General features: G+C 46.5%; 1 protein-coding gene across 9 annotated transcripts in view; it reads left to right on the top strand.

The window, feature by feature from the left end:
- smoc1 (SPARC related modular calcium binding 1) overlaps window positions 1-19,904 on the top strand; it is a 375,226-nt gene that overhangs the window by 254,199 nt on the left and 101,123 nt on the right. For 7 of the 9 annotated variants that reach the window (XM_064928830.1, XM_064928829.1, XM_064928831.1 and 4 more), the window contains one exon: window positions 9,239-9,319. The exons of the other annotated variants lie outside the window; for them this stretch is intronic. In XM_064928830.1, coding sequence (XP_064784902.1) covers window positions 9,239-9,319 — 81 coding nt within the window. The remainder of the gene's footprint in view (window positions 1-9,238; window positions 9,320-19,904) is intronic. 9 annotated transcript variants of the gene reach the window in all.

Here is a 19,904-nt window from a genome sequence, read left to right as displayed (position 1 = left end):
GTTACTAAGTTGATGTATGACCCAGTAGGTTACTAAGTCGATGTATGACACAGTAGGTTACTAAGTCGATGTATGACCCAGTAGGTTACTACGTCGATGTGTGACCCAGTAGGTTACTAAGTCGTTTTCTGACCCAGTAGGTTACTAAGTTGATGTGTGACCCAGTAGGTTACTAAGTCGATGTGTGACCCAGTAGGTTAATAAGTCGATGCATGACCCAGTAGGTTACTAAGTCGATGTGTGACCCAGTAGGATACTAAGTCGATGTGTGACCCAGTAGGTTACTAAGTCGATGTGTGACCCAGTAGGTTACTAAGTCGATGTGTGACCCAGTAGGTTACTAAGTCGATGTGTGACCCAGTAGGTTACTAAGTCGATGTGTGACCCAGTAGGTTACTAAGTCGATGTGTGACCCAGTAGGTTACTAAGTCGATGTATCACCCAGTAGTTACTAAGTCAATGTATGACCCAGTAGGTTACTAAGTCGATGTGTGACCCAGTAGGTTACTAAGTCGATGCATGACCCAGTAGGTTAATAAGTCGATGCATGACTGTTATGCGAATTTTGTTCTCAATTTTCTTAAACTGAACTTCAATTAAACTACTCAGTCTGCAACCCAGAATTTGTAAGATACTGGTTGAATGAAACAGATTGAGACCCAACTACAATTAGTCTAAATGTTTATTCACGAGGACGTTCTAGTCCGTTGTACAAAGCCATCCATTTTATACGGGCTCCTTATGCACATACCTTCACACACAAGCAGTAGATATCCTACACACATATCAAATATTGAGCTACGCCTTGCTCAGACAATCGGTGTTTTACCACTATACAGATACATTGTTTAATCTACAACATGTTCCATAATCTTCTGCAAGCCACACAGTTTCTCCCCTCCACGGGTGGAGACAGAATATCCTGTAAGGAACACAGTGGTCCAGCTTGTCTGTCGATAGTTCCTCTTATCATTTGTTTCCCACATGCGCCCTGCTTAAAAAGGAACAAAAGGCCCTTGTTCTAATTCTGACTAAAACTACACAACATCATCAGATTATAGTTTTATGATTCTAATAAATGTCATACAATTATATGGTTTCAGGGTGGAATATTCTAATCATTAATTTAAACATATAAATTCCATTATCAATCCACCCTTCATGACTAAATAATACACACTGATACATCAAACACTATATGGAAACATAAATGGTATACAAACCAATACAAGTATGTACATTCGATATTCATCAATGACTGTTATAGGCCTATATCCAGTTGTAACTATTCCCAATAGGATTTTTAGTGCAATCTTCATAAAAACAGTCTAAACATTAAAAATTGTCTCATCCAACATTGGCTCCTCGTAGTTAAAAGAAATGGAGCCATCTCCTAGTCCGGGAGCTCTGTACCCGTTCTCCCACTGTTCAGACCTCGGAATCGGTCCGTACCTCACCATCTGCTGCGTTATTGACCTCTCCAGAGTCCTGGTGATCAAACCTCTCACACACGGAATCAAACAACATCCACACAGAACCAAAACACTCATACAGGTGAAAGTTGCCCACAACACAGTGATTATGACATTTTTCCATTTCTCAAACATACTGTCAAACCAATATGTTAGAGAATTATCCACCCCAGAGTTCTCTGCTAATTCGTGAACGAATGTGGTTAAATTAGCCAGGGCCTTGGTCAAATAACATCTGGAGCTGTGTTATCAAAAAATAAATGCACAGCAATGAACCCCAAACATTCTACCTCCCTACCTCCCTGCCAATTAACATATCGAGAGTCCGTCTATTTGACCAGGTCATGAGGGAGGTGGTGGATAATTGGTCAGAGAACCCCTTTACTGCATCTCCGGTATCATTCACAAATCTCTGTTGATTATAATAGATGTCATTAATCCAATCCACATGTTTATTTATTGTCCACCATCAAAATACTGTAGTGGGAAAGCCTTCAACTATTTGCTTCATCTGGAACTTCCCTGAGGATGCCAATAGCATCCATCTAGACTCCCATCTGGGTCAGAACTCCTCCTGTGCTTTGGCCTCCAAAACTGGCCTCCGAGGACTAACTCGATCTGGTTGGACCAATCACCCCAGGTTGCAAGTTCCTAACCACCCTTTTTGGTAGTTTCTATCGAATGCGTCCTTTGCTGGTACGAGCCCACCCTACATCAGATATAGGTGCTGTGAGGTTAAGAATTGTCTCCTGTACTTCCAACCCTAAGTCAGTCACATCAACGGTTCCCTTACAGCCATTAAAATCATCTCAGTTCTCAGTGCCATTCTTGTATCTATAACACTGGTCCTCATCAGGAGTTAAAGTGAACCGAGGTGGGTTGGCCGAGTACTTCAATCTGGCCAACTCAAACCCTGTAAAGTTATCTGCTTTCCTAGGGAATTGTTTAATGTTTACCTGAAATCCTACATGTTGATCTTCTTTGACTCCTTATTCTGTAAGACACTCATTAGTGTATTATATAGTTTATCTTTTACTTCTTATCAATGACAATGGCGTCATATAATTAGTACCGGCAGGTGGTGGATCTGGATGTATCAGAAAGGTTACCAAGACTATGATGCAGCTCAGAGCCCCTACTCTTCCCAAAGATCGCCAATCCTCTCCTGCCCCTAGTCTGTCTGCTAGGTACCGGCCCATACTCACACTTCTAGGATCACCCACAGTGATGAACGGTCGGGATAGGACATCTTCTGACTACCCTGTTGGTACTCAGTTATTCTCCTAACTCTGTGTGTGATTAGCAGTGCGTATATGTGTACATACCTTCTCGCCATGGGTAACGTGGACCCAAGCTATTCTATTGGCCAAGGCGGAGGTTTAACAGACCCTGGTACGGGCCTCCCCAACGGGGCTGCTTCCCGTCTATTCTCCTCAGGGACTGGATCCACACCCAGTCTCCTGGTTGGATTGAGTGAATCACCTTCTCCTGTAATTCACCTGTTGGACACAAAATCTTGGACATATGGGCTTGGTTAACAGACAGTCTTCTCATGTGTTCTGCTAGTATATCTTCAACTTCTATGCCTACTTGTTCTGGTCCCTAACTCTGTCATTCTATTTCTTCTACCTGATTAGCTAGAATGTCATCCATTATATAAAGAGATAGATCCTAGTAAACCAACTCTAGGGATAATATCTTGACCTAAATATTTTGTTACCATAATCGTGTCCGCCAAGTAAGTTGGGAACGCTTCTACCCACTTTCTATATTTATTTATTATAAAAACATTTTTTTAAGTAGTTCATTATCCATCAGGCTAACCTGCTCCACCATCTTTATTCTACAAAGTGTTGTCTAATTACCTGTACCATCCCTCCGTTTGATACGTGGCTCTGCCCATGTATCAATATTGCTGCATACCTAAACAATGACATGTAATATGGGAAACTTATCCTTGTACCATTTATTTTCTGAATCCCCCTCTATTCCTGTATAAGGATGTGCTACTCCTTTTAATGCCCTTGCTACATCCCTCTGTGTTCATGGTTATGTTCCGTCCCCAGCTATGGGGTTGGGTAACGTTATGAGTGGGAATTGGGGTGTCTTCTCATCGTCATCTAACTATTCTGTGTCACTTCTATCTTCTCTCAATCCTGGCTTATTATGAGATTCTAACCTTCGTAATGCTCCAGGTCTCCTGCTCCTCACTCCCAGTCTCTCCCTCTCATTGTCCTCAAATTCCTTCTGCTCTCTCTCTATCTTGCTCACTTCCTGGCCAACCCCCTTAGGCCTCCTCATAGGGCGGGGGAACCCTTCTCCTCATACTCCCAAACCATGAAGGTCACCTTAGGCCTCCTCGTAGGGTGGAGGAGCCCTTCTCCTCCTAACACTCTCAAGCCATCAAGGTCACCTTAGGCCTCCTCATAGGGTGGAGGAGCCCTTCTCCTCCTAACACTCTCAAACCATCAAGGTCACCTTAGGCCTCCTCATAGGGTGGAGGAGCCCTTCTCCTCCTAACACTCCCAAACCATCAAGGTCACCTTAGGCCTCCTCATAGGGCGGAGGAGCCCTTCTCCTCCTAACACTCTCAAGCCATCAAGGTCACCTTAGGCCTCCATCCCTTCTCCTCCTATCCCTTCTCCTCCTAACACTCCCAAGCCATCAAGGTCACCTTAGGCCTCCTCATAGGGTGGAGGAGCCCTTCTCCTCCTAACACTCCCAAACCATCAAGGTCACCTTATCAAGGTCCCTTCTCCTCCTAACACTCCCAAACCATCAAGGTCACCTTAGGCCTCCTCATAGGGTGGAGGAGCCCTTCTCCTCCTAACACTCCCAAACCATCAAGGTCACCTTAGGCCTCCTCATAGGGCAGAGGAGCCCTTCTCCTCCTAACACTCTCAAGCCATCAAGGTCACCTTAGGCCTCCTCATAGGGTGGAGGAGCCCTTCTCCTCCTAACACTCCCAAGCCATCAAGGTCACCTTAGGCCTCCTCATAGGGTGGAGGAGCCCTTCTCCTCCTAACACTCCCAAACCATCAAGGTCACCTTAGGCCTCCTCATAGGGTGGAGGAGCCCTTCTCCGTCTGCCTTTTCTGCTATCTGCCTGTCGCTCCTTCCCACAACCATCAGTATCAAATATAGGTTGTTCCAAATACTGACTAAATGTCTCACTGTCTCCCTGTCTGAACTCATGGATTTTTTGAAAAATCACCTGTCTATGGTAGTAATCTCTAAGGTTATTACATAGTTTGATTAAGTTTATCTCGTCCTCTCAATGATCCTGGATCACCACAGATGTCATACATCTCTGTCCTGTTGGCTTAGAATATGTCCTGAATACTTAACATAAGTCTACCATTAGGCCAAGGCTATGCCATTTCTTTCTTCTCATTGGTTCGATTTACAAATATGTCAAAGCATTATAAACTCGTTCATAATTGTCAATTACACAAATTACCTTAAAATCAGTATCACAAATGACCTCAAATTCATTATCCAAATGGTCCTCCCATGAGGCAGATCAGACCACAAAGGAAAGCCATGATAGAGGTTAAAAGTCATACCACCCTTAAACATTAGTGTTTCTTACTATAGTAGACAAACTAAAGAAAAAACATCAAACATTTTCTCCATGTTGTATCCCAGGTTCCCAGAACATTCCCTGTATCTAAAGAATTCACATGTTTATTTAAAACTCGGAAAATAAAAACTTCTAATATTGCATGTGCGTGTGTACGCCTTTAAGATATCGTTTCTCTAGGAAATATGGAAATCTCCTCAAACCCAAAGGCGACCCCTAGGTTCTAAACAAACAAAACCTAATAATAATTATAATTCCATTGTACTCCCTCTAATCATTCGTTTTAAATTTCCTCAATGGTTATATGTACTTCATTGAATATGCGCTACCCTTGGATACAATACTGTACTTTAAATCTATGAAATTCCCACACTACTTGACTAGTTTAGCCCAAGCTTGCTTTGCAACTTTAAAACACATTTAGTCTGACTGCAAACAGTCTCTCAAAGTGCTTGATAGGAATACCCAGCCATTAAACACACACAACTGTGATTAATGTGCACTGTCCCTGTAAAATGAAATGAACAACGTTAAAACCCATTTAGTCTGTCTATCCCTAAACCTTCTCTGTCTGCTGTTCTTTGGTGGGACCTTACAATCCTTTTATAGCAGTTGTAGCACTTTCTGTGCTCGGGTTCTATCCATTTTCTACTCTCCATGTTTCCCCTTTCCTTTTTAAAATATTTCCTGCTCTTTCCTCCAATTTCCCCAAGAGTGGCAATAAAATATTCTGCTCCTGTCTGTTCTTTCTTACTTTTATTTTCCTTAAAGCCTCCTTTCTATTCCTCCTCTGAGTCTCTCTGTTCTTGCCTTTGATCCTCTCTCCTATCCTTTCTGTCCTCTTTCTCTCTACAGTCTCGGTGATTGTGGCCCACCTTATCGCAGTGCATTCAGGTTGCTAAATCCTGTCCTCCTTTCTGTGTCTCTTCCTTCTGTGTAGTTCCCTTTTTCTTTTCTCCCTCAGCTCTCTTCCTCGCCTCGGCTAACCATACCCTCGCTGTGTCACCATACCCTCGCTGTGTCACCATACCCTCGCTGTGTCACCATACCCTCGCTGTGTCACCATACCCTGTGTCACCATACCCTCTGTGTCACCATACCCTCGCTGTGTCACCATACCCTCGCTGTGTCACCATACCCTCGCTGTGTCACCATACCCTCGCTGTGTCACCATACCCTCGCTGTGTCACCATACCCTCGCTGTGTCACCATACCCTCGCTGTGTCACCATACCCTCGCTGTGTCACCATACCCTCGCTGTGTCACCATACCCTCGCTGTGTCACCATACCCTCGCTGTGTCACCATACCCGCCACCATACCCTCGCTGTGTCACCATACCCTCGCTGTGTCACCATACCCTCGCTGTGTCACCATACCCTCGCTGTGTCACCATACCCTCGCTGTGTCACCATACCCTCGCTGTGTCACCATACCCTCGCTGTGTCACCATACCCTCGCTGTGTCACCATACCCTCGCTGTGTCACCATACCCTCGCTGTGTCACCATACCATACCTCGCTGTGTCACCATACCCTCGCTGTGTCACCATACCCTCGCTGTGTCACCATACCCTCGCTGTGTCACCATACCCTCGCTGTGTCACCATACCCTCGCTGTGTCACCATACCCTCGCTGTGTCACCATACCCTCGCTGTGTCTAGCCCCTCTGCCTGTTGTTTATCTGCCTTGTCTCTACAAACCCTATTTATTTGTTTAATCATTGATTCCAGTTTTTGTCCTTTTTTCTCTCCATTTTGAGCCAAAATAGATGTTCCTCTTATCTTTTCCCTGAATATATTTCTCATCTCCCGTTAATTCCAGGATTCCCTTGGAAGATTTACTACCCATGTTTCGTACTTTTTTTCCCACAATCTATGTGTATATATATATATTAAGTCTCTATGATCTATGTGCTTTCTACCGTTATCCAATTACTATAGTTATGTTCTATGGTATATTCTCACACTCTATGTGTTATGTGATATGTCTCGATTGTGTGTTTCTCCTTACTGGAATCTTTATCTATAAGCTATTTCCCAGGGGTCGTAAAGTCCCTGTTTTCTGTTGTGTCAAACCTTTAAAGTGAATATATCGTACCTTACTCTGCTATATTAGGCTTCTCTTTCTGGCTCGTAAAGTCGCGGTTGGCAACCTGTTTTCTGTTGTGTCAAACCTTTAAAGTTAATATATCTACTCTGCTATATTAGGCTTCTTTCTGGAATCTATTTCAGTATTGTCTTTTGAGTTGGTTTGGGTTTTTAGTATTACCGTCTATTTCACAAAAACAAAACCCAGTTTATATCCTCGCTGTATATCAACCAGTTTCATGAGGACTTTATTTAGGTATGTCTTTTGAATTTGATCTATGGCTAATTTACTACATCTTAATTAACCATTTATGTTATGCTATTTGTACAGAATCACTGTCCTATCTCACAATACCTATATATATCCCTGCATTTAACAAACCCTGGATGCTGTCACAAAGTCGGCCAGATCTATTAAATTAAACTTTATTTATGGTAGCGCACCTTACCTCAGGTAATTTCGGACCTGCACAATTAGTTAACCATCGACGTAAATTCCAAATATTTTAGAACATCAAATCAAAGATATCTTAAATCACCCCCCCCCCCCCAAATTCGTGAATAAAGATTACTGACCTTCGTCTTGAAGACTGGGAAAAGCAATGTTGGTTGGATCTCGTCATCGTCCCTGCCGACCTTAGATATATACCGGCCTGTTATGGAACCCCAATGTCAGGGGTCTTTAATTTACGGGTCAACGACCCTCCCGTGCACGGTTTTTCGGCGTGGTACCTTCGGACGGCAGGGACAGGTATTGGGATCCGGCTCGAAGGACCAAATTCATATGAGAATTTTGTTCTCAATGTTCTTAAACTGAACTTCAATTAAACTTCAATTAAACTACTACAGAATTTGTAAGATACTGGTTGAATGAAACAGATTGAGACCCAGCTACAATTATTCAAAATGTTTTTTCACGAGGACGTCCTAGTCCGTTGTACAAAGCCATCCATTTTATACGGGCTCCTTACGCACATACCTTCACACACAAGCAGTAGATATCCTACACACATATCAAATATTAAACTACGCCTTGCTCAGACAATCTGTGTTTTTCCACTATACAGATACATTGTTTAATCTACAACATGTTCCATAATCTTCTGCAAGCCACACAGTTTCTCCCCTCCACGGGTGGAGACAGAATATCCTGTAAGGAACACAGTGGTCCAGCTTGTCTGTCGATAGTTCCTCTTATCATTTGTTTCCCACATGCACCCTGCTTACATACTAAAAAGGAACAACAGGTATTTGTTCTAATTCTGAATAAAACTACACACATCATCAGATTATAGTTTTATGATTCTAATAAATTTCATACAATTATATGGTTTCAGGGTGGAATATTCTAATCATATAAATTCCATTATCAATGACCCAGTATGTTACTAATATCATAGAATCACATATAGAATCCCTAATCATATACTGTCGTTCTGCCTCCATCTCGTTGCAGAGCCCACAGCTCCAACCTCCTATATATGTTATAGCGCAGAGTTTTCAAACCCAGAGGTGCAACATCGCACAACTTCCGGGACCGAATTGAGAAGCAGACTTGACCGACCAGACCGGTGTTTAGGGTTTGGCAAGTCAGTTGGAGATGTGAAAAATGTATCCTATCTTCGAGCCAGTGTTTTAAGTAGCTGAACCTGTCATTGCTACAACGTTGTGAATGTGACAAACTGACACGTTTTCATTTTTGGCAAAAACAACTTTCTATGGGAGGAGTGCCTTTGATGTGATGGCCTGCACAGTTCGACAGAAACACGACCATTAGACCCGATGACGAGTTTCTACGTATGAGTTTAGCTAGTCGCCATGACATTGCCAACAAGTGTGATCGGTGATTTCTATTGGAGGAGCAGTGTTAGCCTGTCTTCATACTGTACTGTAGTTTCTGTTGCTGATGTATTCTGACTGTACCTGATCCACGTTCTCAAACGTTACAAATGGAAATTCCAATGAACAGAGCCAACGTGATTCCTTATACTACATGTCAGAGAGGCATTTTTGTTCTAAATAGCACATTTCTGAACGTTCCAAAACATTGTATCCTGCTAAACGCGCCCCTGTTCTCTACCTGTATCGTTGCAGAGATTACGGCTCCGACCTTGTGGATCAAACAGCTGGTTTATAAGGAGAGTAAACAGAACAGTTCCAGCACCAGGCGACCCGGTGAGAGCTGTCTACAATTACAATCTATTATGGTTAACTTTCCCATCAAACTCTCACTGCTGATTACTGGTTTAAAGGGACAATCTGGGATTGATTTTAGAGTGGTTACATCTCTCCAGCTCGATCCCTCTGCTTCTTACCCCACATAAAAAATGTCAGGAAAACCACTTTGTTGTTGTTTGAATAGCAGATTGCACCTTTAAATTCTAAAATGATTAAGAGATTTGCTTTGGGTTTATTTTGCTCTTGCTGATTTAAGTGTGAGACTAGCAGCTAATTCATTGATGATACTACTGCCAGATCAGCTAATACATTATGGTCTCCCTATGATACTACTGCCAGATCAGCTCATATATTCTGGTCTCTCTATGATACTACTGCCAGATCAGCTAATATATTCTGGTCTCTATGACACTACTGCCAGATCAGCTCATATATTCTGGTCTCTATGACACTACTGCCAGATCAGCTAATATATTCTGGTCTCTCTATGATACTAGATCAGCTTCTATTCTGGTCTCTATGATACTACTGCCAGATCAGCTAATATATTCTGGTCTCCCTATAATACTACTGCCAGATCAGCTACTGGTCTCAGATCAGATCTAATATATTTCTGGTCTCCCTATATACTACTGCCAGATCAGCTAATATATTCTGGTCTCAGATCAGCTCAGATATATTCTGGTCTCTCTATGATACTACTGCCAGATCAGCTAATATATTCTGGTCTCTCTATAATACTACTGCCAGATCAGCTAATATATTCTGGTCTCTCTATATATACTACTGCCAGATCAGCTAATATATTCTGGTCTCTATATGATACTACTGCCAGATCAGCTAATATATTCTGGTCTCTCTATGATACTACTGCCAGATCAGCTAATATATTCTGGTCTCTATGATACTACTGCCAGATCAGCTAATATATTCTGGTCTCTCTATGATACTACTGCCAGATCAGCTAATATATTCTGGTCTCTATGGTCAGCTAATATATTCTGGTGTCTATGATACTACTGCCAGATCAGCTAATATATTCTGGTCTCTCTATGATACTACTGCCAGATCAGCTAATATATTCTGGTCTCTATGATACTACTTCCAGATCAGCTAATATATTCTGGTGTCTATGATACTACTGCCAGATCAGCTAATATATTCTGGTGTCTATGATACTTCTGCCAGATCAACTAATATATTCTGGTCTCTTTTATGGTACTACTGCCAGATCAGCTAATATATTCTGGTCTCTCTATGATACTACTGCCAGATCAGCTAATATATTCTGGTCTCTATGATACTACTGCCAGATCAGCTAATATATTCTGGTCTCTATGATACTACTGCCAGATCATCTAAATATATTCTGGTGTCTATGATACTACTGCCAGATCAGCTCATATATTCTGGTCTCTCAGACATGGTTGTAGGCCTTTCTATGATACTACTGCCAGATCACTGCCTCTCATGAGACAGGTTGCACAACTTCTTTGTTTCCATACCTTTTACAAATTAAATACTTACATTGGAGGAACAGTGATGGGGAGACGATAGCTTACAACGTCGGGATCGTGTTTCTCTGGGTGTAATTTGTTTAGCCGGTCTGTGTCTCCATGACAATTAACCCTGAACGCTTACAGCAGCCCCTAGGTATGCCCAGTCGTTCTCTCTGGAACCAAGTTGGTTTCACGCTACAGAACATCGTCTGAGGGAGGGATAATGGGACAGAGAAAGAGAACAGAGTGAGAGAGAGGGAGAGAGTGGGCTGGGGGGGGGGGGGGGGGTGGTGTGTGTGTTAGAATAGTGACTCATAGATGGAGGGTGCATCCCAAATAAAACCCTATTCTCTATATAGATACGCAGGCGCGCATCCCAAATAGCACACTGTATAGGGAATAGGGTGTCATTTACGACTCAGAGGTGAGTGTGGAGTACAGTTCTACAGTACAGACTGAATCACACTGCTGACTCCCTCTCTTCCCCTTGGAACTGCCAGAGCACGAGGTCTGATTCCTGACCAGAGTCTTTCTCAATTTGCCTCCCCCTGTACTGGCTATTGATGCAGTGGAGAACAGCAGACTGTCCCGGTATAATGTTGTAATGTTGCTCCCCAAAGGATTGTGGATTTGAATTACGGTCAATATTTCAAGTGGTAAAAGAGTTGAGGCTTTGACTTAGACACCTGTTGCTGCAACATTACCACTAGACCAGCCAAGCCACGGAGGACTGTATTCTGAGAGGAGGACTGTATTCTGAGAGGAGGACTGTATTCTGAGAGGAGGACTGTATTCAGAGAGGAGGACTGTATTCAGAGAGGAGGACTGTATTCTGAGAGGACTGTATTCAGAGAGGAGGACTGTATTCAGAGAGGAGGACTGTATTCAGAGAGGACGACTGTATTCTGAGAGGAGGACTGTACAGAGAGGACGACTGTATTCTGAGAGGAGGACTGTATTCTGAGAGGAGGACTGTATTCTGAGAGGAGGACTGTATTCTGAGAGGAGGACTGTATTCTGAGAGGACTGTATTCTGAGAGGAGGACTGTATTCTGAGAGGAGGACTGTATTCAGAGAGGAGGACTGTATTCTGAGAGGACTGTATTCTGAGAGGAGGACTGTATTCTGAGAGGAGGACTGTATTCTGAGAGGAGGACTGTATTCAGAGAGGAGGACTGTATTCTGAGAGGAGGACTAGAGGAGGACTGTATTCTGAGAGGAGGACTGTATTCTGAGAGGACTGTATTCTGAGAGGAGGACTGTATTCTGAGAGGAGGACTGTATTCAGAGAGGAGGACTGTATTCAGAGAGGAGGACTGTATTCTGAGAGGAGGACTGTATTCAGAGAGGAGGACTGTATTCTGAGAGGAGGACTGTATTCTAAGAGGAGGACTGTATTCTGAGAGGAGGACTGTATTCAGAGAGGAGGACTGTATTCTGAGAGGAGGACTGTATTCAGAGAGGAGGACTGTATTCAGAGAGGAGGACTGTATTCTGAGAGGAGGACTGTATTCAGAGAGGAGGACTGTATTCAGAGAGGACGACTGTATTCTGAGAGGAGGACTGTATTCTGAGAGGACGACTGTATTCTGAGAGGAGGACTGTATTCTGAGAGGAGGACTGTATTCTGAGAGGAGGACTGTATTCTGAGAGGAGGACTGTATTCAGAGAGGAGGACTGTATTCTGAGAGGAGGACTGTATTCTGAGAGGAGGACTGTATTCTGAGAGGACGACTGTATTCTGAGAGGAGGACTGTATTCTGAGAGGAGGACTGTATTCTGAGAGGAGGACTGTATTCAGAGAGGACGACTGTATTCTGAGAGGAGGACTGTATTCTGAGAGGACGACTGTATTCTGAGAGGAGGACTGTATTCAGAGAGGAGGACTGTATTCAGAGAGGAGGACTGTATTCAGAGAGGAGGACTGTATTCAGAGAGGAGGACTGTATTCTGAGAGGAGGACTGTATTCAGAGAGGAGGACTGTATTCAGAGAGGAGGACTGTATTCAGAGAGGAGGACTGTATTCTGAGAGGAGGACTGTATTCTGAGAGGAGGACTGTATTCTGAGAGGAGGACTGTATTCAGAGAGGAGGACTGTATTCTGAGAGGAGGACTGTATTCAAATAAAATAAAATGTATTGTTATTTGTCAAATGAGCCAAATGCTTTCTTGCAAGCCCTTAACCAACAATGCATCGTAGGAAAAGAAACCAAAGCCTATATGCTGTTAACAATAACCAGGCTATATCCTTTGTAAAAACAGATTGAGAGTGAAAGCTCTTTGGAACCCCTGTGGAAACACTGGCTTCCTGTTTCTCATTAACATGTCATGTCCTGAGAGGACAGGGACACGGTGTTGCGTAACTCCTCAGACAGAGAGTGTTTGTGTGTGTGTGTGTGTGAGGAGGCAGATTTTGTCACTCCTCAGACAGGGACTGTGTGTGTGTTTGTTAAATAGTGAACAGCAGGTTTGTCCAGGGCTTGATAGCTTTTAGTGTTCCTTAACAATCTGAGAGTTAATCTAGAATCGGCTTCCTATTTCGCAACAAAGCCTCCTTCACTCATGCTACCAAACTTATCCTCGTAAAACTGACTCTCCTACCGATACTTGACTTCGGCGATGTCATTTACAAATTAGCCTCCAACACTCGACTCAGCAAATTGGATGTGGTTCATCACAGTGCCATCCGTTTTGTCACCAAAGCGCCATATATCACCGACCACTGAGACCTGTACGCTCTTCATTGGCTGGTCCTCGCTACATATTCGTCGCCAAACCTACTGGCTCCAGGTCATCTATAAGTCTTTGCTAGGTAAAAGCTCCGCCTTATCTCAGCTCACTGGTCACCATAGCAGCACCCACCCGTAGCACGTACTCCAGCAGGTATATTTCACTGGTCACCCCCAAAGCCAATTACTCCTTTGGCCTCCTTTCCTTCCAGTTCTCTACTGCCAATGACTGGAACGAATTGCAAAAATCACTGAAGCTGGAGACTTATATCTCCCTCATTAACTTTAAGAGTCAGCTGTCAGAGCAGCTTACCGATCACTGCAGCTGTACACCATTGTGGTGATTACCCCACAGCTGAAAGACACCTTTGTAGTGATTGCGTGGAGAGTAGAAGGGGGTGCTGGCTAAGTGTCTTTCAGAGAGGGAGAGAAAGAGAGAGAGAGCGTCAGAGAGAATATTGTGTTTGTAGCAGGCTCTTAACTGTGACCACTCTAGAGTCCTGGACTGTTTTCTTTGACCTTTTGCTTTGGAGATGTTGAGAGCTGCTCAGACAGAAGAGGTGAGGAGAGGAGAGGAGAGGAGAGGAGAGCCATGAGAGGAGAGGAGAGCCATGAGAGGAGAGGAGAGGAGAGCAATGAGAGGAGAGGAGAGGAGAGTAGAGGAGGGGGCAGCCATGAGAGGAGAGGAGGTGACAGCCATGAGAAGAGAGGAAGTGACAGCCATGAGAGGAGAGGAGGGGACAGCCATGAGAAGAGAGGAGGGGACAGCCATGAGAGGAGAGGAGGGGACAGCCATGAGAGGAGAGGAGTGGACAGCCATGAGAGGAGAGGAGTGGACAGCCATGAGAGGAGAGGACAGCCATGAGAGGAGAGGAGGGGACAGCCATGAGAGGAGAGGAGGGGACAGCCATGAGAGGAGAGGAGGGGACACCATGAGAGGAGAGGAGGGGACAGCCATGAGAGGAGAGGAGGGGATAGCCATGAGAGGAGAGGAGGTGACAGCCATGAGAGGAGAGGAGGTGACAGCCATGAGAGAAGAGGAGGGAACAGCCATGAGAGGAGAGGACAGCCATGAGAGGAGAGGAGGGGACAGCCATGAGAGGAGAGGAGTGGACAGCCATGAGAGGAGAGGAGTGGACAGCCATGAGAGGAGAGGAGGGGACAGCCATGAGAGGAGAGGAGGTGACAGCCATGAGAGGAGAGGAGGGGACAGCCATGAGAGGAGAGGAGGGGACAGCCATGAGAGGAGAGGACAGCCATGAGAGGAGAGGAGGGGACAGCCATGAGAGGAGAGGAGGGGACAGCCATGAGAGGAGAGGAGGGGACAGCCATGAGAGGAGAGGAGGTGACAGCCATGAGAGGAGAGGACAGCCATGAGAGGATAGGGGGGTACAGCCAATGGAGAACAAACATTTTCTAGATGATCAATGTCTTCAGCAAAATATTGATATAATTAATATTGAGCCTCTCTTCCTCTTGGGGCGTCTTTCTAGGAAACCATGGTAATGTGTTTGCTTTAGGCTGTTTGTCATCCTTCACAGCGTTGGCTGATGATGATGGAGACAAGTGGATAAAAATAACCAAATGACTAGATCAGAATTGAGGTTGTACAGTATACACTACGTTTCCCTGACACATAGAGAGCTGAGAGGATCAATGAGACGGCCAGGGCGAAGATGACAGGAAACACTACGTTTCCCTGACACACAGAGAGCTGAGAGGATCAACGAGACGGCCAGGGCGAAGATGACAGGATACACTACGTTTCCCTGACACACAGAGAGCTGAGAGGATCAACGAGACGGCCAGGGCGAAGATGACAGGATACACTACGTTTCCCTGACACACAGAGAGCTGAGAGGATCAACGAGACGGCCAGGGCGAAGATGACAGGATACACTACGTTTCCCTGACACACAGAGAGCTGAGAGGATAAACGAGACGGCCAGGGCGAAGATGACAGGATACACTACGTTTCCCTGACACACAGAGAGCTGAGAGGATCAACGAGACGGCCAGGGCGAAGATGACAGGATACACTACGTTTCCCTGACACACAGAGAGCTGAGAGGATCAACGAGACGGCCAGGGCGAAGATGACAGGAAACACTACGTTTCCCTGACACATAGAGAGCTGAGAGGATCAATGAGACGGCCAGGGCGAAGATGACAGGATACACTACGTTTCCCTGACACACAGAGAGCTGAGAGGATAAACGAGACGGCCAGGGCGAAGATGACAGGATACACTACGTTTCCCTGACACACAGAGAGCTGAGAGGATCAACGAGACGGCCAGGGCGAAGATGACAGGATACACTACGTTTCCCTGACACACAGAGAGCTGAGAGGATCAACGAGACGGCCAGGGCGAAGATGACAGGATACACTACGTTTCCCTGACACACAGAGAGCTGAGAGGATCAACGAGACGGCCAGGGCGAAGATGACAGGATACACTACGTTTCCCTGACACACAGAGAGCTGAGAGGATCAACGAGACGGCCAGGGCGAAGATGACAGGAAACACTACGTTTCCCTGACACACAGAGAGCTGAGAGGATCAACGAGACGGCCAGGGCGAAGATGACAGGATACACTACGTTTCCCTGACACACAGAGAGCTGAGAGGATCAACGAGACGGCCAGGGCGAAGATGACAGGAAACACTACGTTTCCCTGACACACAGAGAGCTGAGAGGATCAACGAGACGGCCAGGGCGAAGATGACAGGATACACTACGTTTCCCTGACACACAGAGAGCTGAGAGGATCAACGAGACGGCCAGGGCGAAGATGACAGGATACACTACGTTTCTCTGACACACAGAGCTTCTCTGACACACAGAGAGCTGAGAGGATCAACGAGACGGCCAGGGCGAAGATGACAGGATACACTACGTTTCCCTGACACACAGAGAGCTGAGAGGATCAACGAGACGGCCAGGGCGAAGATGACAGGAAACACTACGTTTCCCTGACACACAGAGAGCTGAGAGGATCAACGAGACGGCCATGGCGAAGATGACAGGAAACACTACGTTTCCCTGACACACAGAGAGCTGAGAGGATCAACGAGACGGCCAGGGCGAAGATGACAGGATACACTACGTTTCCCTGACACACAGAGAGCTGAGAGGATCAACGAGACGGCCAGGGCGAAGATGACAGGATACACTACGTTTCCCTGACACACAGAGAGCTGAGAGGATCAACGAGACGGCCAGGGCGAAGATGACAGGATACACTACGTTTCCCTGACACATAGAGAGCTGAGAGGATCAACGAGACGGGCCAGGCTGAGAGGATCAACGAGACGGGCCAGGGCGAAGATGACAGGAAACACTACGTTTCCCTGACACACAGAGAGCTGAGAGGATCAACGAGACGGGCCAGGCTGAGAGGATCAACGAGACGGGCCAGGCTGAGAGGATCAACGAGACGGCCAGGGCGAAGATGACAGGAAACACTACGTTTCCCTGACACACAGAGAGCTGAGAGGATCAACGAGACGGGCCAGGCTGAGAGGATCAACGAGAAGGGCCAAGCTGAGAGGATCAACGAGACGGGCCAGACTGAGAGGATCAACGAGAAGGGCCAGGCTGAGAGGATCAACGAGACGGGCCAAGCTGAGAGGATCAACGAGAAGGGCCAGGCTTAGAGGATCAACGAGACGGGCCAAGCTGAGAGGATCAACGAGACGGGCCAGGCTGAGAGGATCAACGAGACGGGCCAGACTGAGAGGATCAACGAGACGGGCCAAGCTGAGAGGATCAACGAGACGGGCCAGACTGAGAGGATCAACGAGACGGGCCAGGCTGAGAGGATCAACGGGCCAGACTGGGAGGATCAGCGAGGGGCCGAGACGGGCCAGACTGAGAGGATCAACGAGAGGCGGGCCAAGCTGAGAGGATCAATGAGACGGGCCAGGCTGAGAGGATCAACGAGACGGGCCAGACTGAGAGGATCAACGAGACGGGCCAGGCTGAGAGGATCAACGAGACGGGCCAGACTGAGAGGATCAACGAGACGGGCCAAGCTGAGAGGATCAATGAGACGGGCCAGGCTGAGAGGATCAACGAGAAGGGCCAGACTGAGAGGATCAACGAGACGGGCCAGGCTGAGAGGATCAACGAGACGGGCCAGACTGAGAGGATCAACGAGACGGGCCAAGCTGAGAGGATCAATGAGAAGGGCCAGACTGAGAGGATCAACGAGAAGGGCCAGGCTGAGAGGATCAACGAGACGGCCAGGGCGAAGATGACAGGATACACTACGTTTCCCTGACACACAGAGAGCTGAGAGGATCAACGAGACGGGCCAGGCTGAGAGGATCAACGAGACGGCCAGGTTGAGAGGATCAACGAGACGGGCAGGGCGAAGATGACAGGATACACTACGTTTCCCTGACACACAGAGAGCTGAGAGGATCAACGAGACGGCCAGGGCGAAGATGACAGGATACACTACGTTTCCCTGACACACAGAGAGCTGAGAGGATCAACGAGACGGGCAGGGCGAAGATGACAGGATACACTACGTTTCATCTGAGATCACATGCAGCTCTTTTCCATGTATATGTATAAAACATGTATCGTTGCAACGCCTGGTGCCAGGACACCCTCTCTGTATAATAAACAGAGGTAAATCATTTAGACTGAGACTCCCCAAACCGCCCAGGTTCATCAGTGTCTGTCTCCTAGACGTGAAATCTTAAACAGTCCTTAGCCTAATGATAGTAATGAGCAACACAAGGAGACGTACTAACAGCGTAGATTACACTGTAATTGTCATTGAAGTGCATCTATGGGCCCCTGGTCCACAGTAGTCCACAATAAGGAGGGATCCATCTGGGACAATGTATGGGGACATGCTGCTCCCTTCTCCAGCTGTACTATACTGAACCCAGACACACCAGTACGGAGAGGTAGGGAAGGAGAGGATGTGAGGAGAGGAGAGATAGGGAAGGAGAGGATGTGAGGAGAGGAGAGATAGGGAAGGAGAGGATGTGAGGAGAGGAGAGATAGGGAAGGAGAAGATGTGAGGAGAGGAGAGATAGGGAAGGAGAAGGATGAGGAGAGGAGAGATAGGGAAGGAGAAGGATGTGAGGAGAGGAGAGATAGGGAAGGAGAGGATGTGAGGAGAAGAGAGATAGGGAAGGAGAGGATGTGAGGAGAAGAGAGATAGGGAAGGAGAAGGATGTGAGGAGAGGAGAGATAGGGAAGGAGAAGGATGTGAGGAGAGGAGAGATAGGGAATGAGAGGCTGTGAGGAGAGGAGAGATAGGGAAGGAGAGGCTTTGAAGAGATATGGAAGGAGAGGCTGTGAGGAGAGGAGAGGAGAGATAGGGAAGGAGAGGCTTTGAGGAGAGAAGAGATATGGAAGGAGAGGCTGTGAGGAGAGGAGAGATAGGGAAGGAGAGGATGTGAGGAGAGGAGAAATAGGGAATGAGAGGCTGTTAGGAGAGGAGAGATAGGGAAGGAGAGGATGTGAGGAGAGGAGAGATAGGGAAGGAGAGGCTGTGAGGAGAGGAGAGATAGGGAATGAGAGGAAGTGAGGAGCGATAGGGAAGGAGAGGCTGTGAGGAGAGGAGAGATAGGGAAGGAGAGGATGTTAGGAGAGGAGAGATAGGGAAGGAGAGGCTGTTAGGAGAGGAGAGATAGGGAAGGAGAGGCTGTGAGGAGAGGAGAGATAGGGAATGAGAGGAAGTGAGGAGCGATAGGGAAGGAGAGGCTGTGAGGAGAGGAGAGATAGGGAAGGAGAGGATGTGAGGAGAGGAGAGATAGGGAATGAGAGGCTGTTAGGAGAGGAGAGATAGGGAAGGAGAGGCTGTGAGGAGAGGAGAGATAGGGAAGGAGAGGCTGTGAGGAGAGGAGAGATAGGGAAGGAGAGGCTGTGAGGAGAGGAGAGATAGGGAAGGAGAAGGATGTGAGGAGAGGAGAGATAGGGAAGGAGAGGCTGTTAGGAGAGGAGAGATAGGGAATGAGAGGCTGTTAGGAGAGGAGAGATAGGGAAGGAGAGGCTGTGAGGAGAGGAGAGATAGGGAAGGAGAAGGATGTGAGGAGAGGAGAGATAGGGAAGGAGAGACTGTTAGGAGAGGAGAGAGAAAGAAGGAGAGGCTGTGAGGAGAGGAGAGATAGGGAAGGAGAGGCTGTGAGGAGAGGAGAGATAGGGAAGGAGAGGCTCTGAGGAGCCATAGGGAAGGAGAAGGATGTGAGGAGAGGAGAGATAGGGAATGAGAGGATGTGAGGAGAGGAGAGATAGGGAAGGAGAGGATGTGAGGAGAGGAGAGATAGGGAAGGAGAGGATGTGAGGAGAGGAGAGATAGGGAAGGAGAGGCTGTGAGGAGCGATA

Source organism: Oncorhynchus masou, chromosome 21 (genome assembly GCF_036934945.1).
Source record: "Oncorhynchus masou masou isolate Uvic2021 chromosome 21, UVic_Omas_1.1, whole genome shotgun sequence".
In the NCBI taxonomy this organism is placed as follows: Eukaryota; Metazoa; Chordata; class Actinopteri; order Salmoniformes; family Salmonidae; genus Oncorhynchus; species Oncorhynchus masou.
The sequence above is the reverse complement of the archived record's forward strand: the minus strand, read 5'-3'. Positions and strand labels throughout refer to the sequence as shown.